Consider the following 23751-nt stretch of genomic DNA (forward strand, 5'->3'; position numbering starts at 1 on the left):
CCGTACCAGACAGAAACACTTTCAGAAGGGAGCAGAAGTAATAAAAATTGTCACGACTTGCATTGCTCTAATGTATCGGTCAGCCTCAAATCTCTACTTTCTGATGCTCGTCATATCTCTGAAACCTGTCATGGTGGATTTCAGGTACCCTTTTATCGATGCCAACATGAAGGAACTTTTAGCTACTGGTTTCATGTCGAACCGTGGCCGTCAGGTATCCTTTGGCACACTATCAGTCAGCAGCATGACTGCATAAGGATTTAACACTGCAGGCTTTCCAACCTCCCAATCATTCATCTTATATGCAGATTGTCTGCTCATTTTTGGTCTGAGACATGGCTATCGATTGAAGAATGGGCCGGACCAAGTTCAGGATGGGTCAGGCTACTCCAGAAGGAAAATAAACCACAGCAAGTAGCACTTGGCATGATTTTATTTCTGATGCATTGACAGATGAAGCATATGCTTGTAGAAATTGGACTGGGATTGATAAAAAACTGGAGGATGTCTCAAGCTGTTATAGAAATAGATACTATGGAGTTCATGTCCCCGTGGAAATCCAAACACCATGATCTGTCTCCCAGATAATAAACATCCTCATGAACCCAGTGTCTGAACTTTAGATCAAGTTGTTGTTATTAAAGATAATAACTACGAAATGATAAAACAGGCACTTCAATGATTAGGCTACATCCCCGCCATAACAGAGAACAGAGTAATAAGTACAAAAAGGCAGATGCAGTTTAAGAAAAAGTGTCTTGATCATGAAACCAACAGGCATGTCAAATTGGAAATACATTCTTACTGGTAACTAATAAAGAACCGGCAATCAGTCACTCCAAGTCAAGTACCAGGTTTTGGACAAAAACCAAAACAATATAATTAGTTGAGCACATTAGTTCCTGAAAAGCAATACAAACTCCGCATTTGAGTATGTGACATCCTCAACCCACAATAACTGAAAACAACACAAACTAAAAATTTGAGTCTGTGACATCCTTAAAAGTGTGGAGGCAGTTGGTGATGCAGCTTCTTTATTGGTCTTCGTTGCGTTTTCATCCTCAGATCTTCACATTCATATTGGTTTGGATATTCCCGATACAGTTGATGATATCCAGTACACCGGCGCGCATGTTGACTTCACATTCATTTTTCTTGAATGTCAGTAGCTTTCCCAAAATTTGTTTCCTTAGCTCGTATCCATCCTATACATTGTATATGAATAAGATCAGCATGTCATGTGTAAAAAGGATAACGATTTAATGCTTATGATATTGACCTTTAAAAATGGCAGATTCAATTTTTCGTCATCCCATGTAGACATGAAGAGTGTAATAAGATAACCAGACAATTCCCTATGTAACATAAGATAAAAATTAGTCACAAATGGCAAAATATATATATGTATCGTACATATTGAGTAAACATGTTACCTGTTGTGAATTGGAATATTACTTATGATCTGTTGATGCCATAGGAAAATATTTTCATTCCATGTAGACCCAGGGCATGCCTTTGACATGGCTTTCGGTAAGTGTTCAGAAATCCACAAAAGTTTGGGCACATATTTTGCGTATCGGTTGCGTTGATAGATGGGGTCAGTAGGAGTAGGATCCAAAATGTAGACAGTTCTCGTATCTTTGGCTAGTACGAATAGAATAAATCCATTGTTGGCTTGTATTGGAATATGAATCTGAATTAAGCTTGAATTAGGTGTAGATTAAAAAAATTGTGTTGACATGTATATGCAAGTGGCCTTACCGTTTTGCAGGATGAAACGTTATATTTGATACCAGGCCAGCTACGAACGGAATATGCTAGTTGTTCCACATCTAACTTTTTCCGGTAGGTTGGATGTCGTCCAAAATCAGTAATCATCTAGGATATTATAACATACATGAGTGTTTAGAAAGGTATCAGAAAAATATTTAGTATGTAGATATAGACACAAAAAATACAGTTAATATAAGAAATTACCCAAAATCGCATGTCAAGATAATGTTTCGATATCAATCCTTTTCTTTTTTTCACTGTTTGGATATCGTCAAACATGATCTTCCGTATAACCAAATTGAAGCAGTCACACTCCATGGGCAACTCTTCATTTAGCATTCCTTGCAGCCTTTTGAGAGTTAAGCTAATTGGATATGGGTCAGAGCTTTGTACCCAAACTTTCCTGCAAATCATTATCATCACAAAGAAAATAAGATAACGTATTTATCAATTATATTCAATTAGTAAAATAAAATTACATGCAATAAATGGCTTACTCTAAAATTTCAGCAGGACCGATTGATTTGATGTAGTTACAAAGTCCACCTTCTAACTCATCTACACTCATGTAAGAAACAACAGATATCAGTGATTGGTATCTTTTTTCAATAGATAATGAGTTTATTGGCTTTGGCCGATTTTCGTCATCTAGGCTTTCCAACAGCATAACATCATTTGGATCTCCCTCACTATAATCACTTTCTTCAATCATTGTACTCGCTTGCGCCGTGTTTGTTTTCCAACATAATAGTATGGCAGCTAACTTATATCTAAAATCAATAATATTTTCCTGCAAAGTATACACAAATATTAGCATTTTACTCATATAACAATTAAAATGGCACCCACATATACATGTTTATCAAACAGAAGATTTATTTCTTTACCTGTGTAATGGAATGTGTTAGTGTATGTCCGGTCCAATATTCCATGAATTTAAGCATAAACAGACCACAAGATGAACTGCATGTTTCGAACAAAATTGAGTACTCCACATAAATTACAACATTTCTTATATATGGTTATCTGTAAACAAAATTGTGTTATATATACCTGTCTTTCTGAATTGGATTATGTAGTTGTTCTGTAATCGTCCATTTAGTAACATCGAGGTCTTTCCAATTATGATTATTCATGTTTTCTTGAGTTTTAAGAATGTCCAAATGATATTGTAGTCCTTGCAGCTGAAAAATTATTAGGGGTAGATAACACACGTAAGCGGAAGATCAATTGACAACATTTTTTTACAGAAAAGAGTTATAAGCAACTAACCGTATTAGTGAGATCAACTCGGTTGTGCTCCCAACATAATGAGTCGAGTACTTGTATCTCAGACTTTTCAACGTTGACACAAGCTAAATACCAATGCGAGTGCTCGATGTTTATTGGAAGATGAATCTGCAATCAATATAATGAGTTAATCTTATCTTAGAGATGTAATAATAATAAGTAAATAATAGAACTTATAATTATGGGTATGGTTGTTACCATGTCATGCTTGAGATAGTTTCCGACAATCTTTGTCATAAAGGTTGCTTCATGTATTCCAATCTTACCATCCCGTTTTAACAGCCCGGCTAAAAAGGTATTCTCAAAATATACTTTATGATCGTTCTTATTTTGCTCATGTACTTCTTGTATACAATATATATACGAGTTGATTACCTAAAAAGATTTGAAAAATATTAATTGTTAATGAATATTAAAATAGTCATAAACTTTTTTCTTGTTAGTTAATAAAGGTACTTACATCATCCTTTAGCCATTTGGCACCATCTAGCAGGCATCTCAAATCACACTGTTTTACACATACTTGATCTATCTTCACCAATATTTCTTTTTCAGAAGAGTCTTCGATTACTATATGAGCACACAGATCCAGTTCGGTCAATGCGTAATCTACAAAAAGATCGAAGCAACAGATTTGCGTTATATCCTGATTTAGATATAATGAAAGGCATAAGTACAGAAGATGAGTGAAAATTTTACCTTGTGGAAGATAGTCATATGTCTCATTTGTATGTTGAGGTACGTCTGGTTGCTTACCATCGTATGCTGAAATGGTTTGCTTGTCATCATCTTCTGAAAGTTTTTCTTCATTTACTAAATCAGAAACCGGCGATAACGTCGACTTGGTTTCAGAACATTCAGAAACCATCGACTTGGTTTCGGAACATTCAGAAAGCAGAGATGATGCTGAGATGGAAGGTGATGACAGTAAATCATCCAAAACACTTGTTTCACAACATTTTGCTTTTTTCAAAGGCCGGTTATCAAAATCCTGAAAGGTGGTTGTTTCAATGTTGTGGTCCATGTTCTGTAAACACAAGCACAAAAATCAAAGTTTAAGATCCCAACAGAGATAGAGCCAAACATTCAGAAAACAATTAGCATGCTCTGACTACACAAAACAATCAAACAAAATAATCAGAAAGATGCTAACATAAATTTTCAAGTTTAGGGATTGAACTAAACATACACTCGTGCACCATAATCATCCTTTTGAACATAACTTTCACAAAATCAAAGAGAACCTTGGAGGAGGAGGGGGCATTGTGGCTTGGTTGTGATGCCCATTGCTCAGGCAACAGTATATGGTATGGGAAATTGGGAATGAAAGATGCATTTGTGAGTGGAATGTCTGAATCAAATTCTGAAAGCAACTCAACGGTATTTCTGAATGTGTTAAGCTGAATCATTAGCCATTTTAATCAATCAAAGTACATGTTCAGCTTTCTGAATTCTGAAATTCTGCATGGTGGGTTCCAAGGTGTCCACTACAATATACTTTCTGCTATATTCTTCTGGAGGACATAATGCATAACAGCTATTTTCTTCTATATCAACATAATATAATGCATAGCTGTAAAAAAACATATGCGGTGATATAATGCATAAGCAACACTACATGTGCAAGACCACGAATTTCAGAGGTTTAAAAAAATTAGGATCACGTTGGATTTCAGAGGTTAAAAATTAGGATGGCAGAGCAACACTTCGACTAAATTAACTTTTCTTGATTTGATCGCCGCAACTCTCTATTCTGAACTCCAATTAACCTACAGGAGAGAAAGGATTAGATTGGATCGAGATTGGATACCCTGCTGCTGTCCTAGGGTTCAAGAGGAGGGAGAGGAAACGCATCAGAGAGAGTGGGTGCCATGGGCCATGGGAAGGGGAGACGGAGGGGCCGCCATGCGAGGGGAAGTCACACAATCTCATCTCAACAGATTCAATCAATAAAGAGCAAAATTATAAGAATCCCTAGGGAGGGGAAGCCAGGAAGGAGAAAGCTGAGACCTTGTTGTCCTCCTATGCTGGAGTGCTCGGTGGTGACGGAGTTGACCGTAGAGGCGGTACCTTGGGCGAGAAAACGTCTCGAGCGGATCTGGCGAGGCGTGCTGTCGAAGTTCTGGCAAGTCAGCAAGCGAGACGGCACCTCGGGCGGAGCTTTGTAGAACGGGGCAAAGGAGTACATGTCGGAACCCCATTGCTCGAGCAGGATTTTGCCTCGGAGAAGAATTTGTCTCGGATTTAGGTTCGGAGGAGAGCAACCCAGTCGAGGAGTAGATGGCGAGCGCGCAGGAGACAACGACGGCGGGCCCGGCAGCAGCCGGGTTAATCTGCCGCTGGCTGCTGCTGCTGCTGCTGCGGCGAGGGCACGTCGGCATAGCGGGCGAGATGCGGGTCGGCCGGGGATGAGTCGGGAGAGATACGGGAGACGCAAAATTGCAGTTTAGCCCATACCTTGCAAAACAAACCCAGTTCCGTCCTTAATATGGACCGGGGTTAAATTAACAAAAATGTGAAGGGGCAAATCGCAAAACTTGCGGGCGGACAACGACGAAGGAAGCATTCCTCCTTTTATTATTTGGGTAGAAATGTTACTCCGTAGCTTTCATGCTTCAAATTCGACCTAAATTTAACTTCCATATTTCAAAATTCAACCTTGTATAATTTTGTCACTATCAAAACTCCAACTCCATGGGTCTATCAAAAAGTTTAGTATGGACACGAGCTTAACAATTGCCCGTACCACACGTCAAGATGGTACGTGATTTGTCACATTAATAGTTTAGTGATAAGGGATGGCCCGATCTTCTCAGAGAGCAATGAGGGTAACTTGTATGATTTTACAAATCTCGCGATTGTTCACCCGTCGCCGCACGACGAACTTGCAACCCAATGAAAATTCGCAACACAACACACTTGCGCAGTAGTCCGCCGACCACAAGCGGTTTCGCAATCTTCCAATTCACAACGGAACGACAGATTAAGTTCGAACTTTTAGTAGATAAAACACCCTATCGAAACGAATATGGTGTAGGTAAAATTTTTGATCGAAACAAAGAGAAATCATATACTTTCAGATGAATGCTTGGAGCAATTCAACAAAAGGTTCTGAATAAGCTAAAACGTGGTCTTCCCTAAACCTAGTCGTACCCCTTGTTTATATAGATGAGGAGTAGCCCAAACTCAATACAGACTCCGACTCAAACTCAAACTAGAATTCGACTCAGACTCAAAATAGAACTAGAATTCGACTCAGACTCAAACATGGACTCGCAGATCCGGTCGCTCCTTAGACGTATCGGACTCGTCGTAGGCTCTCCTAGTGCGCCTCATATTCGTACATGACTTGTGGTGCATCCTGAGCATATCATCCTTGTCGTTGGTTGCCCCTTGCACACAAGACATTCTTCTAAGTTGTATCATTCATCTTCACTTTTGGTGTGGCTACCTCCCTCTCCTCCCTCGCGCATATCTTGATGTTGGATATCAACACTTGAGGATCTGTACCCTCATCATCCTCCCCTTCTTCAAAAAGCGTTGTCCTCAACGCTGAAAGGTCTTTTCCAGCGGGTGGAGTCAGATCAGCAACATTGCCACACTCCATCTTCAAGCCTCGCCAGCCTGCCACACCACGTCCTCCCTCTCGGCTAGCTTGACCTGCCCTCGGCGCCACTTCGGTTGTCGGCGCCACCAACCTGATTGAGACATAAAGCATCCTCCGAATGTAACGAAGCACACCTCGCATATCACCCCGAACAAACAGGACAAATTCTTGTACGCTAAGAGTCCAAATAAGCTGAGTACACCCGTATGTGCAATTTGTTGGAAACCAATATCTCCTTTTCCTTTTAATCCTTTCCTTGCTGTCCTCGTGAAGCCACAAACTTCTCGGAACTCGGAACTTGCTGGAACTTGCCGGGACTTGCCGAAACTTGTCAGGACGTGCCGTGAAGTCGGATATGAATTTCTTGGCTACACGTGCACACATAAATCTCCTCTTGCCTTTTTTTTTCTTTTTTTTCGTAGCAATCTATACCAAGATGATAAGGGATGGCCCGATCTTCTCAGAGAGCAACGAGAATAACTTGTATGATTCTACAAATCTTCCGGCTGTTCACTCGTCCCCACACGACGAACTTGCAACCCAATGGAAATTCGCAACACCACACATTTGCGCAGTAGTCCGCCGACCATAAGCCATTTCGCAATCTTCAAATTCCCAGCGGAACGATAGATTATGCTCGAACTTTCAGTAGATAAAACACTCTATCGAAACGAATATGGTGTAGGTAAAATTGCTGATCGAAAGAAAGAGGAATTATATACTTTCAGATGAATGCTTGGAGCAATTCAACAAAAAGTTCTGAATCAGCTAAACCGCGGTCTTCCCTAAACCTAGGCGTACCCCTTGTTTATATAGACGAGGAGTAGCCCAAACTCAATACAGACTCAGACTCAAATTCAAACTAGAATTCGACTCAGACTAGAATTCGAATCAGACTCAAACTAGAACTAGAATTCGACTCAGACTCAAACATGGACTCGCAGATCCGAGCACTCCTTAGACGTGCCGGACTCGTCGTACGCTGTCCTAGTGCGCCTCATATTTGTACACGACTTGTGGTGCATCCTGGGCATATCATCCTTGTCGTTGGCTGCCCCTTGCACACAAGACATTCTTCTAAGTTGTATCATTCATCTTTATTTTTGGTGCGCGTGCCTCTCTTTCCTCCCTCGCGCATATCTTGATGTTGGATATCAACACTTGAGGATCGTACCCTCATCATTTAGCATGTCATTACAATCAGATACTCACTCCGTCCCATATTAAGTGTCTCAAATTTTTCCAAATATGGATGTATCTATGCCTAAAAAGCGTTTAGATACATGTAATATTTCGACACTTAATATGGGACGGAGGGAGTAGGATAGAAAGATAGTCAGTCGAGAAAGCAGACATATATCAAAGATAAAAAGAATTAAAACATGATGTCTTAGGATAGAGAATGTAACAAGAGAGCAGCTATATGATTATATATGCTTGTTTACCATATATCTTAGTTGGATAGGACAAAAATCAAAGAAAATCTTTGAATGAATTCTCCAGATTGGACATGCTAATTATGTTCTGCTTTGTGCCCAAACAGAATGTCTTAGGGTAGTAACGATCAATTTTGGCACCAAATAATATACATGATGGCATTGCCAATTCTAAGTATACCATTTTCTAAATTATTTTAACAGTCGTCCAAACATGTTTGCTAGGAGTACCATTTTAGAGCACCATAGAATGGTCTGGATGGTTAAAGCGTGTACTTGTAGAAGTACACTGCTTTCCGTTATTCTCAAATATATTTTTCTAATATGGTCCAATAGTTCATCCAATAAAATATACTTACTCGGTCCCATATTAAATGATTCAAATTTGCCCAAATATGGACGTATCTATGCCTAAAAAGTGTCTAGATACATGTAATAAAAGTCACTTAATATGGTACGGAGGGTGTAGTAATTTAGTAAAATCGAAGGTGAGACTTAACACAAAGAATAGTCAATAAGCTATTTTGAGATAAGACAGGATGAGAAGACAAATCTCATACAATGCAAAACATGAATAAACAAGTGTAGCAAAGAAAAAATAGTGAAAAAAACCAAGATACAAAATTAGCTGTCAATAAACTTGCCCCATCACTTATTTGTGGTGGTGCCAGGAAAAATGTAGAAACCTGACGAGTTATTCAGTCAATATGATCAGAAACTTGGAGTTGATCTTGGAGACGCATGACTTGTAAACTGGGAACTCGATCCACTTTATATATGGTACGTCTACGTTGCCAGCTAGGGCTACACAACCACTACGTCAGTTTCTATATATAAGAGGTTCTCACTTTGTCCTAACATCTAGAATATCAAATAAATATACTACGAAAATATATATCATGATGGTTTTGATAAAACTAATTTATAGTCGTAAATGTTGATACATTTTTTTTTATAAATTTGGTCAAATTTAAAAAGTTCGACTTGGAACAAAGATATAACTTTACATTTAGGAACGAATGGGGTATTCATCTAGATATGGAATAAGAATGACACATCGCAAGAGCCAGAGCTCATACATGCTTATCGATGTAAGTATATTGCCGCTACTATTCGGTGTGATCAATCACAATCTAGCCACGCTAAAAGCAAATAAGTTTAAACATGCATTTTATAGTGATCTAATTAATAAAATCAACCAGAGGAAACTCACTGGTGACTTAACAGTGGCAAAAAGAAGCCCCAAGAAACGCCAAACACTTCCATAACAGGGTACAAAACTACAAATAATTGACAATGCGGCTGCGTGGTCACTCAAGAAAGTCCCAAGAAGCATAAAAAATTCCCATAAGAGGGCATGCAATTTTCTTTTGTATATCTTGTTGTATCATTAATCTTTCCTATAAAAGAGATCAGCAATTTATTGTCATTACTATTTCAAGAATATTGGACTACGTAAATCCTAGACAAAATCCGATCCACTCGTACTAAAGAATCGGAACATTTCAACTGAAATTCATCTTATTTATTACTCATGAAAAGATAGAGAATGAGAGTGCAACTCGAATCATCTCAAAAACCAATCGAATATTTCGTATGAGTAATTAGGGGTACATCCGTTTTAATATGTCCCGTGTCATGCAAGCTCAGGTAGGCTAGCAGCCTAACACCTAGTTTGTCTCAACATCGGAGCAAAGCAACACTGCCCATCTGATTAGCTAGCTCGTTAAGCGGTTAAAGCTCAGTTCCGTATCGGTTTGAGAGATGAACATGGTCTTGTCCGTGCGGGAGAGCTGTTTCTCTCCTGTGATATGCGTTTTGCTACAGTTACCGCATTGTTTAACAAAACCAAAGGTTAGGTGCTACCGAGTGATCTGCCAAATAAGGATGCAGATGTAAGAAGGTGAGGACCACGCATTGCTTCACGGGTTAACGAAAATATTTGCAACTCAGTGTTCAACGTCAGTTTAAAAAAAAAATGTTCAACGTCACAGACGTCGTTTGGACTTTCTTTCTCCGTGACATATGCGCGTGCGTGCAGAGAGAGTTGTTCGCAGGCCCAGGCAGCAGCGAGGTGAGGTCGACTGGATCCCGGCCGCATAACGCTCACTCTCTCCTTCCCCTCCCATGGCGCCTTCCCTTCCCATCCCCACCCCACCCCTCAAACCCTAACTCCAAGCCGCATCAAATCGAACGGAACTTAAATCAAATCGACGAGAAAAAACGAACGAAAACCAATGGATCGCTCCCGCTCGAAGCGCGGGTATCACTACGACGAGGACTCGCCTCCGCCTCGCTCCAAGCCCCGTTTCGACCGCCGTGGCGGTGGAGGAGGCCCGAACCCTAATTCCAACTACCACCGCCGTGGACCCACTGGAGGCGGCGGCGGTTCTGACCGCCGTGGTGGCTTTATTCCGTCAGACGGCGCGCCGCCCCCGCTCCCGCCCCCAGCACTTCCCCCTTCTTCCTCTGCGACGATTGGGGGCGGTGGCCCTGGCGGCCCCGGCCAGGCCACATCCTTCCGCATCCTGTGCCCGGAATCCAAGACCTACGGGTTCCCCGCCAGCTTCATCATCAAGGCGCAGGATGACAGTGGCGCGATCATCACTATACACGCGCCCTTCGCGGGGGACCCGGTCCGCGTCATCGAGATGGCTGACGGCGTGCCGCGCGACGTGGATGGCCGCCCGCCCATGTTCTCGCCGGCACAAGAGGCGCTCATCATGGTGCACCGGAGGATCCTGGAAACGGAGCCTGACGACGGGGATGAGGACGGCGAGTATGGGCCCAGGGGCAAGGACGCCCGTGACCGTGGAAAGGTGACCACACGGCTTGTCGTCCCACGGCTGCATGTAGGATGCCTGCTTGGCAAGGGTGGCAAGATCATCGAGCAGATGAGGTCCGAGACCAAGACGCACATCAGGATCCTGCCACGCGATCAGAACACTCCGCGCTGTGTATCATTGTCGGAGGAGGTTGTACAGGTATGTATGGTGTCTGCTACAATGTTGTAAATATATGCTACAATGTTGTAAATATATCTATTCTCGTTTTGGTAAGAGAGCATTAACATCGGTATTTTGAGTGGAATATAAGATATGGCTCCACACCATTCTAAACTGTTAGGGGGGCTTACATAAGGAAAAATATTTGTGTTAATGACATACTCCGTATTATGCTATGCGTTGGAGAAGACTTAGGCCTGTTCTGGTGATCTTTTTACTCTAGGAAATTAGAAATCATCATTCCGTGGATAAAGTATTTGTGGTAAACAGAGTTTTGGCTAATACAATAATTGCTTCATATGATATCAAACTGTAGTGGTGATTAGGTAGCTTGGCTAAGTTCATTAATTATTAGTCATTTTGTTAGGAGAACAATAAGCTGGACCCTACTGGTAGGTTTATTGGACCGATTTGCTGCTCTTTGAGATTCTATTGCTGTAGAGAAATTGGACTGCTTTGGTAACCCAGTATATATTCAGGTTTGAATAAGCCGAAGGTGCCTAATGGACTGTGTAGACTGACATGTGCTGTAGTAGGAGGATAATCATTGACATAGCACATGGAAAAGCAAATTTGTTTCCTGATCAAACTGAATATTCCCAGATTCAAACAATACTAGTAAAAACTAAGAAGCATAGAGCTAAATACAAGTCAACAGACAAATGTTCAAACTACTATTTTAAGTTAGTGAGGCAATGCCTCATCTTCTACATACCTCGAGATTGGGTTTTGATGATGGACCGCTAACCTTTTCCTCCTAGCTCTCATAATTCTGTTTAGTGATCACCCTGATTCCCAAGATGTGTCCTGCTCAAGAATTGTACTAGGCTGGTAGCTATGCATTTGTTCTGGATCCTTTTCTGGTAATGTTAAACTTATTAATACTGGCTTAAACACGATACTCACTGTCTTCTAGGCAGTCACTCACTGATGGTTCCAGACTCATCTTTTCACACGTCAATTTAAATATGAAAGTTTTGAAAGTTATTTTAATCTGCCAGGTACTTGCTGAAGAACTATTCCGACATCATATATTCCTATCATCATATAATTATGATTATGATTGTGGATGCTTGACAGGGCATATTACCTTTTTGTTCCCTGACTTCGCTTTCACTGTAACTTGTGTACTATTCCCATGATATGTTGTTGCAGATTGTTGGAGAAGGGAATTGTGTTAAAAAGGCTGTAGCAATCATCTCTGACCGTCTAAAGGAAAGCTTACACCGTGATCGTGGTCCCTTCCGTGGTCGCAATTCACCGGAGCATCGGATTTCCCAGGCTGACGAATATCAGCAGATGCCTGCATATGAAGAACCTTTTGCCCGATTTGATCAAATTAGAAATAACGGTAGTATGGAGCCACCAGGATACGAGTTTGATTCAAATGGTAGCAAGTTCAATGAACATCCAGAGTTTCCATATGATGAAATCATATTTCGAATTCTTTGCCCAAATGACAAGGCTAACAATTTAGTTGGATCACGTGATGGAATACTAGAGATGTTACAGGTTGAAGTTGGTGTTGATGTTAGGCTTACTGATCTTGTTGTTGGATCTGATGAAAGGACCGTAATCATCACGTCGAGAGAGGTAAATGACATTACTCATCACTCTACATACTGTTCTGTAATTCGAGTACTTAATGAAGATCTGTATACACACCAACACACTGACCCGTGTCAGCCTGAGGGCTTAGACTACTCATAGTGGGGGTAACTTAGGTAGTAACATGAGATGCCAACTATGCATTTTGGTGACATGGCATGGTATTAAATGAAGAAAGAGAGGGAGGTGGTAACTAGATATGTTACCATAACATCACACAAAACAAGGCAAGATGAGTCTACAACCTAATAAATGACACAATGCATGACACCACATATATGTTACTACCCACTATGGAGGTAGTAACTTAGACTAGTACTCCCTCCGTTCCTCAAAGATTGGCATATTAGCTTTCATTAAGACAAGGCTTTGACCACAAATTACTATGTTAAATTGTGGTTTATATGACATGAAATCACAAGTATCATGAAGTACTTTTGATAACGAATCTAGCGATACTAATTTTACGTCATATAAAATACATCTTGATATAGTAATTTGTGGTCAAAGGCTTGTCTTAATGAAAGCTAATATGCCAATCTTTAAGGAACGGAGGGAGTAACATATACATGTTACTACTCTAAGTTACTCCCCACTATGACCAGCCTTACTGCTTGCCTGCCTTGCCCACTGAAATAGGTAGGCATTGCGGAAAGTTAGGAGTTAAGAGTGGTTACCTTAAATAGTGAGTTTGGATTCTGTATCTACTTCAGTCTGTTAGGTAATCCCTCTCTATATATATCGATAAACAGCCAGACAGAAGCTATCTCTTGCGTTAAAAAAACCCCGAAAAGACAGAAGCTATCTCTAATCTTCCTCCTCTCTTGGTCAAACTCTCCTGTTGGCACACTGCCCTTGGCTGAAGTGACACCACCCCGCTGCCGAATCCCATGGTACAGGACCTTGGTACAGGACCTTGGTACAGGACATTGGATATGAGTTATCTATTCAAGGCAGTGAAGTTACAATTTTTCTAAATGCTGGAATGGAAGGCATGATTATGAACTTGAAATTTCACATCATTTTGGACTTTTTCAAAAACATTAGTTTTTCCTGTTATATATTGGTAAAATTATAAGATTACAAGCTTCTAGGAATTATTACTTAAAAAATGATCATTTTTTCAGATGGCCAGTCATAACTCATAAGTTAACAATGGTCAATACTGAATTGTCAAAGAATTTTGGTCTAGCATACATTCAAAAGTAGCATTGGCGTATTGCTCTTGGGATGGTGGAAGTAAATTGTTTCATTGTTCACTATAAGGCTGTAATATGTTTTTTTAACTGAACAGTAAATGAGGCCCCAAAATTATATTATTAAAAAAATGAAAATATTTACAACAAAGGATTGGAAATGTGCACAAAACAAGTCTGTTCACTATATTATGGTATCACGACATGTTGAAGTCTACATATTTACGTATGAAGTTAAATTGCCTTATACTTGCTTGTGCTTCGTTTTGAAGCATGTGAATAAATAAACCGTAAGTCAGTTGGAAGTCTGTTGGTCTATTACTTTGGATCTCAGTTGGACTCATCAGGTTCTGTGATCAAAACATGCCTGCCCAACATAACACTTCCAAATTTGAAGGACTCTGCATGGCTTGTGTGCTTTTAGGAAGCTTGGTAAGCATCTGTTATACTGATTCATGAACAGAGTTGTGGGTGAGTTTATTTACAGACTTGGAAGCTGGAACAAGAGTTGGGTTGCAGTTCTGTCGATTTCTCAAATTTTACATTTTTAGCTTTGACAAACTACATAATCAGTATCAACGGTCAACACATATAAAGGTTGCTTCTTCAGATGGATAGTCCATTTTCTCCCGAATATGTTACTGATTGTGCCACTAGTTTAAAGTTGTATACTCGGTATACTTACTAAGTTGCTAACTGGCAATTACCTTGTTTGAGTGATCTTGACTTGTTGCCTCATGAGAATCAACTAAATTAGTTAGTTTTCCTTTTAAACCTGTTAAGGAAGTTTAGAAGTTGTCTAAATTAAATCAAACTATGATATCTGAAATATCGAGCAAGGTTTCCCTTTCAATATCCCCACAAGAAATAATATCTAACTGTTATATGTTAGCTAATTACGCTGTTCAGTTTTATCTGTATAGTAGCCAATCTTCAGATCTGTGGAGCAACTCTATTCGAGAAAAGGCTCCTCATATTATTGGTTAATTCACAGCAGTATCTGCTTGCATGTAACCTCACTTTGACCTTTTGTTGTGAGTTGTGACGCATGTATACTATGATCTCTGTTTATTTTAATTACTAATTTTTGGTGTTGTTTGATGTCTTATGCACTTATGAAATGTATATACTTGTGAACGACTGCCAGTTTGGAATTTTGCATCAGCTATCATTTTTAACTGTAATTTAGGATCACTTTAACCCCTCACGTATTTCATTTTTATATTCCTAACATATCGTTGATTATGATATAGGGCCCAGACCATGAGCTTTTCCCAGCTCAGGAAGCATTGCTGCACATCCAAACCCATATAGTAGATCTGGGCCCTGACAATGATAACATTATCACAACAAGGTTACTTGTCCCTTCAAGTGAAGTTGCTTGCTTTGAGGGAAGGGATGGATCATTATCTGATATACAGAGACAAACTAGTGCGAATGTACAGATATTACCAAGGGAGGAACTTCCATCTTGCGCTCTTGAATCTGATGAACTCATACAGGTTGGTCTTCAATTGCAGTACACCTTCACTTCTGCTATACAAGAATTTAAACAGGTAGCGGAGATCCATCTGCAAACACCTACATGGCTGCATTATAGATTTTTCTCGAAATTTTTGTCAATTGTTTGAGAGGAATGCAGATTGGGATTTCTTGGCCATAACCTAGAATGACCTTTGCCCAAATACAGTGGAGTCTTGTTTCGTTCTTTGCTTTTTTAGCCGAGCTGGAGTTGACCTATTTTTCTAGTTGTTTTTTGCTCATCAGGGGGATCTTTAGGTTGCACATTTTATCATAAAGTTCTATGCTAGTAGTCATTGTTGCCGACACGAATCCAACTTTTTTCTATTGTTTAAGTTTGAAGTTCATTGGCCTACAACATTATGTTTTTATAGATTGTTGGAGGGATTAGAGCTGCTCGAAGTGCTCTCATGCAAGTCACTACGAAAATACGGAGTTACATATACCGTGAGATGTCTGTTCCTAACCAAATTGCCAGCATTAATGTACATGGATCCATTCCTCCAGCAAATGGCTCACCTCGAGGAATATACCCTGGAAATGACCTTCCAATGGCTATCTACCAGCAATCACAACAAATGACAACTTCATGGCACTCAAAGGTATTGGTGAACCTCACTGCCTGCCTTCATCCTTATGTACAGACGTTTATATGCCTCTGAAGTATTCTTACCACTGATTTCTCTTCTTGTCACATGTTCCACATAGACCTGCTGTCTTACAATCATGGCCATCTTCTATCTGTTTCTTTCGAAATGTGGTTGGTTGTGCCACATACATAAATTGACTGTTAAATATCACAATCAGTGGGTTATAAACTTAACAAAACAGTTACCTAAATGGTTAATAATCATGGGAAATATGATCTGAATATTTGTACTGTATGCAAATAGAGTTATAGTGCATGTAACTGCTCTTGTAGTTTTATTTCTGGAGTCTGATGATTATGTTTGGACCGTACATTTGGTATGTTCAGGATAGTGGAGGTAGTGCAAGTGGATCATTTGAGCAAGGGAGCAACATTAATGATGATATAAGGAGTACTATAAAACGGTAAATTTGGGTCTTCAGCGCTAATTCTTCTATCTTGTTGATCCATGACGACCTTACTCTTTTTCCATCAGATTTGCTGTTCCCTTAGTGACTAGAAGCACATTAGAAGTTGTCATACCAAAGAGTGCTGTTGCAAGTCTCAGTATGAGGGCTGGAAGCAAGCTTGCCCAAATAAGTGAGGTGCTATATATCCTGAACTTTTTAGTGAAATGAAGGCAGACAGTTCCAAACCATTCTAACTTTCTAACCTCTGTTGGTAACAGATGTCTGGTGCCTCTGTCACACTTGGTGAAGACAGACCTGGAGTCATGGAAAAAGTTGTTCGAATATCTGGTACCCCTGAGCAAGCCGACAAAGCTCAGAGCCTGCTTCAGGGGTTTATACTTAGCAGTGAGTATTTCTCTTCCTGTCCCTCTATCTGTATTATTCCTTTATCCTCTGCACTTTGAAAAATATGTAACTCTTATCTCCTTTCCACTGCCCAGTCCAAGATGATATTCCTTCAGGGTAACGGAGTTATTGCTGCGGCTTACACACCACCTGTTCAGTAGGTGTCATTTGTTCAATTTAACCTTGTTTTATGAATTTCCTGCGTATTCAGGTGTAGTACATGAGTTCTTATGAGGTATTTATTTTTTAGTTTGTATGAATTTTCCCTGATTAGATCTTGTATCTTTATGTGCAAAGTGTTCCTGTACGATGTTCTCTGAACTTTATCTATTTAAGCTGTTGCGTTATATTAAGTAGCGAAAATGATCGGGATGGACTATTGAAAATGATTACCTAAAGCACACTATGTACTATTGAAGATTATTTCTACCAATATCCCTTTCGATTTGTAGGAAAATTACATGATACCTTCCAATATAACCCAAGATGGCACCTGATCTCATTCCGACTTTTCCTTTTGAAGGGAGAACCCTCTAGGTGCACATCCGTACCTGCTTGTGTGCTTTTATCTCGTGCTGATGATATGCTAAATACATTTGGAATTTATCCAAATATATTATTTGGAACTGCTGGTTGTTTAAAGGCATGCTATTTGCTAGTGAAACAAATCATGTTAAAGCCTGAAGAAACTAGGCAGGCTCTCAGATCTTGATTATATGTATATATGAATTAGTCATATGTCCAGTTTACCTGCTAAGAACTGGTTCGGTTTTCCCCCCTAATCTAGTAGAAATGTCGTCAAACATAATGTATGGATTTATGCATGGAGTTGCAATGATGTACTAGCCTATCCCAACTTGCTTGGGACAAAAGGTTTTGTTGTTGTTGTTGTTGTTGTTGTTGTTGTTTTACAGAAGACCGTATCATCTAGCAACATAGTACAGGATAAACCTAAAAGAGCTTAGGCTTTGTCTATTACAAGGAGAGGCATCTTCTAATGAGAAGAATCGGTACAAGTTAGAGAAGGAACGTTTGCAGCATTCTTTTTGCCCTGTGTGCTGGATGGTGAGCAACAGTGTTCTTGTCCCTAGAAACATGACGAAATGAAGCCTCCTTGGGAGTTGTAAGGGCAATGATGTAGTAAGGGTGGAGTTGTAAGTGCAATGATGTAGTAAGGGCATCTCCAATGGTTGGTACGAAGCAGGTACTTCTCATATGTGGAGAGAAAGAAAAAGATAGTACCAGTTACTTGTAGAAGCAACAGATTTCTACGCAGGTACGAAGAACAAAAAGAGAATGACATGCGGACCCATTAGAAAAAAGAAGTGAATAGAAAAGTGAAAGAGGAGAGAAAAACCATGGAATAAAAATTAGTAACAGCTTGTTGAAAATGCCCTATTTGCTCCGCTGATGTTCCGGTGTCCTGGAGACTGCAAACGTCACCTGCCTTGCAATCCCTCCATGCGCAGCTTCAACCCTGGAAGATTCAATGCTTCCAGAAGGCTTGCTGCAAGACACAGGCCAGAAGCAACCCTGAAGAGGTGAGGACCCTGGGGGTGGAGATGGCTTGAATTTGTGCATCCACCTATGACCACTGAAAATGCCAATGTTGGCTGGAACGTGTAAAGCATGAAGAGTAGAGAGTTTCCAAGCTGCGTCTGAGAAGATTAGAAGGCTATCAGTGAAGGAGACCTGTTCATAATAATTCTAAATGTTAGGCGCTAAATTATGAGGACGGGGCAGGTTACAGCTAGCAAGGCCTTGAGCATTATGGTGAACTTGCAAAGGAAAGCTAAGACTTCTATTGAATAAACAATTATTTCTAGATTTCCAAAGACACCAAAGAAAAGTGGAAACATTTTGAATAGAAGCATGAGCGTGGCCAGAAGGAGGTTATGGTAGGAGAAATTTAATTGTTTTGCTCGACAGAAACCTCCTTATGTACCAGGCTAGGCTTCCTCTGAAATGGGGCATAGGAGGAGGTGAACGTCATCTTCAATCAAGCATCATCTGGAGCAAGATTTGTTATCATGTTTGATGATCGTACATTCTATTTTACCTGTTGGAAGGGCTCTCCTGATGAGGACCCATGCAAATGTTCGAATACTGGACATCAGGGTTTTTATTCAAGATCGTCGACTTTAGCAGGGTAGCTGTAAGGAGGATTCCGAAAGATATGAGATGCCCTTTGGGTGTCTTTTATTAAAAAGAAGGATCACTCCAAACATCCAAGGGAAGGATCACTCCAAATGGAGTTGTTCCCATCCGCAAGTTAGTGGTAGAGCTGCAAAATTGTGACCCCCGGGGTACCCTTTGATCCTACTTAGTTCAACCAAATGAACTAAAATTTTAGAACGACATAACTTTTTGGAAAACTAGTTCATTGGTTTGAACTAAGGAGGGTCAAAGGGTACCCTAAGAGTCACCATGTTTCACCTCTAGTTAGTGTGGATGCCCAAAAGGCTTTTTGGGAAAATAGAATCTTGAAAATATTTTGACCTGTGGATAAGAGCATATTGAGTGTTGGGCTTGTTTGCAAGGCTCCAAGCTGCCACAACCAAAAGGTTCTCTTGTTCATGCCATGCATGTCACGAACTCCGAGTTCACCATGTTTCTTAGGGTAACTCCAGCGGGGAGACCCATTTGTGTTCGTTTGGGCCAAACGGATTCTCCCATCCACTTTTGGGTCTGCCACTGCCTCAGCGAGGACACCCACTTGGTTCGTTTTATTACTCATGGACATGCGCAATGCAAAAACGACGTGCGCCACGACCAAACCCAGAGCAAATTTGTGTCGGAAATGGGTCGTGTCCGGACCAAAAAGCGGATTTGGATGTCCATTTTGCCCAAACGGACAAAATGGATGGCCCCACTGGGATGGCTTGCAAATGCCAATCCAAGCCCAGAGACACATGCGCTCTCCTCCTTACCTAACACCCCGTCTGTCAAAAAATTCTAATAATAGCTATAAGTTTTTGGAAAAAGAATATAGGGATGGAAGAAAAATTTGTGAGAAGTTCCCTGGCATTGAACCCATTAAGTTTGTTTTTGAACTTGTCAATGATGAAATCATAGGCCGAGGACCTGTCTGTCCAGAAGAATGAGATGCTCCAAATGAAAACAGTGACATTATCCAAATCTTGCACGGGCAAAATGTTGTTGATCGGGGCAATATTATATGAGTATCAACTTTCTTGCTACAGAGGATCGCAGCTCCGGTTTGGAGTTAACCGGAGTTATGACAAAAATCAGCAAGAATATCATTAATAGTAGTTGCCTCAACAGTGTTAGTACGACTGCAGATACGTGATAGCCTCGAGGGTGTCCCGATCTTTCGATGAGATACCTAATTATCGATTTGGTAAGAGGTGACGTTGACGATCCGACTACAACCTTGGAGGCAGCGCTTTAGCGATCGATACACCAACTCCAGAAGATTATTGATCCCGCGGGGGCACGATCAACCTGACCACGAAGGTCTTTGTTCCTGCAAGCAATCGAAGAACAAGCAAGAACAAGATGAAAAGTAATCTGAAATTGCGAATAGGAGATATGAAGGTTCACGAATCTGAATACTCAATATAGTTGGAGTCTTGATGACGGTAAAACAGGTGGTCTAACCGACACACGCGATTACATGAAAGTAGCAAAGGCTAAAACTTTATCTAATCAAAACCCAATGCTTCATGGGGGGGGCTCATGGGGTTTAAATAGTGATGTGGGTCGAGGTGGCCCAATCTTTCGATGAGATTGATAACTCTCGATTTGGGTAGGAGGTGACGTTGACGATCCGACTACGGCCTAGGAGGCAGCGCCTTAGCAATCGATACACCAACTCCAGAGGGTTATTGATCACGCGGGGGCACGATCAACCTGACCACGAAGGTCTTTGTTCCTGCAAGCAATCGAAGAACAAGCAAGAACAAGATAAATAGCAGATGCAATCTAAAATTGCAAATATATTATATCAAACCAATGTCTCAACGAGACGATAAGTTGGAGTCTTGACGACGGTAAAACAGGTGGTCTAACCGACACACGCGATTACACGAAAGTAGCAAAGATGGCTAAACTTTATCTAATCAAAACCCAAGGCTCCTTAGGGGGGCTCATGGGGTATATAAAGGAGGAGGGAGAGATATTTTCGTCCACCTTGAGTAAGGAGGCCGAAATCCAACTCTATCTCTAAGTTTCCTAACAAACTACAACTCTTTAGGAAACAGAAAAACAGATCCGTCAGCTTGTTTTGTCCGTCACGGTCAGCACGAGTCGAATCTCTTGATTGGGCCAGATCCCTTGGAAAGGTCTTGTAATTACCTTTCCAACAAGTACTTGTTTGCTTGATTTGGACTCCGGATGCGGCCTGGGTGATTAAAACAAATTCGGGTCTCCTGGCAGCTCGGACCCGGAGCGGATTCAACTTTAATTCGTGATATCTTTCTCTAGCAAGCTCCGAATCATGTGCCGTTTGATTTGTTGGAAAGTACACTTGAAATCCTTCCTGTCAGCTGTATGAATGCTTGATTCTTGTTGGCCCTCCCGTTCGCCTCCATCGTATCTCATCTTGACATTGGACATGAAAAGCTCGACAAGATGCCTACGTAATAAAACGAGACAAGATAGTAGTAGCTCCGCCTCTTCATAAATATGACAATGAAAAAAATTACTACCTGAATTCACCTGATTATAAATCTTGTCAAATATTATAAAATTGAGGGTACCAAAGGTCGTATCCATGGTTAGCATGTCCATATCATCCTCCCTTTCTTGAAAGGAAAACCGTCCTCGGCGTCGTTTGTGCTGTAAAGAGACTGACAAAATAGACAAAGTGTGTGCATGGTATATGTATATGTCATCCATCTTTATACATCTTCTTTCTTGCACAACTAATCTTTTATAACAAAGTTTCATGAGATAATTGTAAAACAATCATGATGAATAACATTCCAGCAAGAAGATTGACAATATTGTTTGCATTTATAAGCGAAACGATTTCTTGTATTTGGTTTGCACCACCATTGCACCATCCCAACATTGGAGAATAATAATGAATAGTATCCAAATTAGTTACTACAATATGCTGAAATTTAGAGCAAGTCAAAGCACTAATATTCAAACAAGCATGTAAATAACTATTTGGCAAATAATCAACACATATATTGGAGGTCCTATCAAAATGATTAAGCATGGTAATGCAAATCTCATGCACCAAAATGTTATTGTTCACATCATGTTGTCCAATTAAATGAATTGTGTATCCATGAACAGCAAAAGATTTCGAAATTGTTAACTCACACAGTTTATCCATTGCATGCGACAAATACATGGGACTATCAAGTGCAATATAACACAAAGAATTAATAGGTGGATCGTTCTCAATCACTCCATGTGTAATTAACTCGACACAACCTAAACCAAATTTATCTACATCACATGTTTCTCCGAAAACATTAGTTATTTCCTCACATGATTCATTCTCATCAATATCAAAATTAATATGTGCACTCAAATCATTAGAAGAATTAATTTCAGCAGTATGTGCACTCAAATCAGCATGTAAATCAACAATTTCACATGGTGCAGAAAATTCAACGGGTATCTCATTTATTTCATCACATGTCATATTTTGTTCAGTAACACAATCATCTTTATCATTACCTTGTAGGCTCAACACGTTTCTTGTACACCTTCTCTCCAATTTCCTCTCCGCTTCACGAGCAAGATTAAGCAAACACAATAGAGAGTCGTATTTTCCGTATTCAATTATGTAAGAAATATCAAAGTTAAGCCCACAATAAAATCTATCCATTTTTCTTTGTTCGGTTTCATCTAAACCAAACCGCAATCTTATAACTTGGAACTCATGGTAGTAAACATCAACAGATTTATCATCTTGTGTCAAACGTCGTAGCTGTGAGTGCAAGTTATTAGCATAATTAAAAGGAACATATTTTTCTCTCATGATTTTCTTCATACCAACCCAAGTGTGGGGAATTTTCTTTTCTCTAACTATCTCAGTCCACCATGATAATGCATCAAAACGAATTCTACTACTAGCAATTTGGACCTTACGACTATCTAGTACATGGAAGCATGTGAATTGCTCAATTAGAGCTATTTCCCAATCAATATAAGCTTCAGCATCATTATTTCCATCAAAGAAAGGTCCAAAACAATTATTGACATTACAAGGATTGCGATATACCTTTTCCTTGCCAATGTCAACAAGAGACGAGGAGGATGGATGTGGTGAAAAACGCTCATGTCGGTCACTTGATAGCATAGGCCTATTTTCCATCCTTCGTGTAAGTCCTGTCATGGTTAGTATAAGACAAGAAACAAAACACAGGAATATGTTCCTATCAACTAATAGGATGTGGCTACAAGTCGCTCAACTCTCAAGCTAAAAATCAAGTTCTTACAAGTTCTTACCATGCAAAACAGGAAGGTGATGGCCAGCGGCGTAACCAACACCTCCGGAGATTAAATGTATCGATGCCTCGGTAACAAACCAACCTAGGTGTAGAATCTGTGGAGCTTGGAGACTTTTGTGAGTAGCAAGGAATAGCAAATAATCAAATCAGCAATGCAAAGTTGAAAATATGCTCAATAATGCTAGTCCTAGCTGCTGGAGTCGATAAGAACGAATTACAGAAATAATCTAACCCTAGATACTGAAGAAGGTACGATAGAAAGATGGCACAACAAGTAAATCCCTGGGATTTTTTTTTCTTTTTTTTTCTTTTTGTGGCCTTCTGTTTGGCTTCTTATTCTTTTCTTCTTCTTTTTTTTTTCTTTTTTAACCCCAGAAACTCACGCAAAAGAAGGATCGGAAAACTGTACGTCGGTCTGTCGAAGAACAGCAAAGGCTG

The 23751-nt window shown here is 40.1% G+C and overlaps 1 protein-coding gene across 5 annotated transcripts; it reads left to right on the forward strand.

The window, feature by feature from the left end:
- The first annotated feature begins 10156 nt into the window (after positions 1–10156).
- LOC100821287 (RNA-binding KH domain-containing protein RCF3) lies at positions 10157–17687 on the forward strand. 5 transcript variants are annotated; one of them, XM_024454695.1, is made up of 9 exons: positions 10159–11090; positions 12267–12704; positions 15169–15471; positions 15811–16038; positions 16413–16489; positions 16561–16669; positions 16753–16879; positions 16975–17036; positions 17332–17687. In XM_024454695.1, exons 1-8 carry the CDS (start codon positions 10344–10346, stop codon positions 16998–17000), a joined length of 2055 nt encoding a protein of 684 aa, XP_024310463.1. In that variant the 5' UTR covers positions 10159–10343; the 3' UTR covers positions 17001–17036; positions 17332–17687. The 5 variants fall into 5 exon arrangements, 4 of the variants coding, with proteins under 4 accessions (XP_024310463.1, XP_010227677.1, XP_010227676.1 ...); XM_010229375.3 differs by having other exon boundaries at positions 17403–17687; XR_729568.3 differs by lacking the exon at positions 17332–17687 and having other exon boundaries at positions 10157–11090; positions 16561–16664; positions 16975–17235.
- The last annotated feature ends 6064 nt before the right edge of the window (positions 17688–23751 follow it).

The sequence above is a fragment of the Brachypodium distachyon genome, chromosome 1, assembly GCF_000005505.3.
Source record: "Brachypodium distachyon strain Bd21 chromosome 1, Brachypodium_distachyon_v3.0, whole genome shotgun sequence".
Lineage (NCBI taxonomy): Eukaryota > Viridiplantae > Streptophyta > Magnoliopsida > Poales > Poaceae > Brachypodium > Brachypodium distachyon.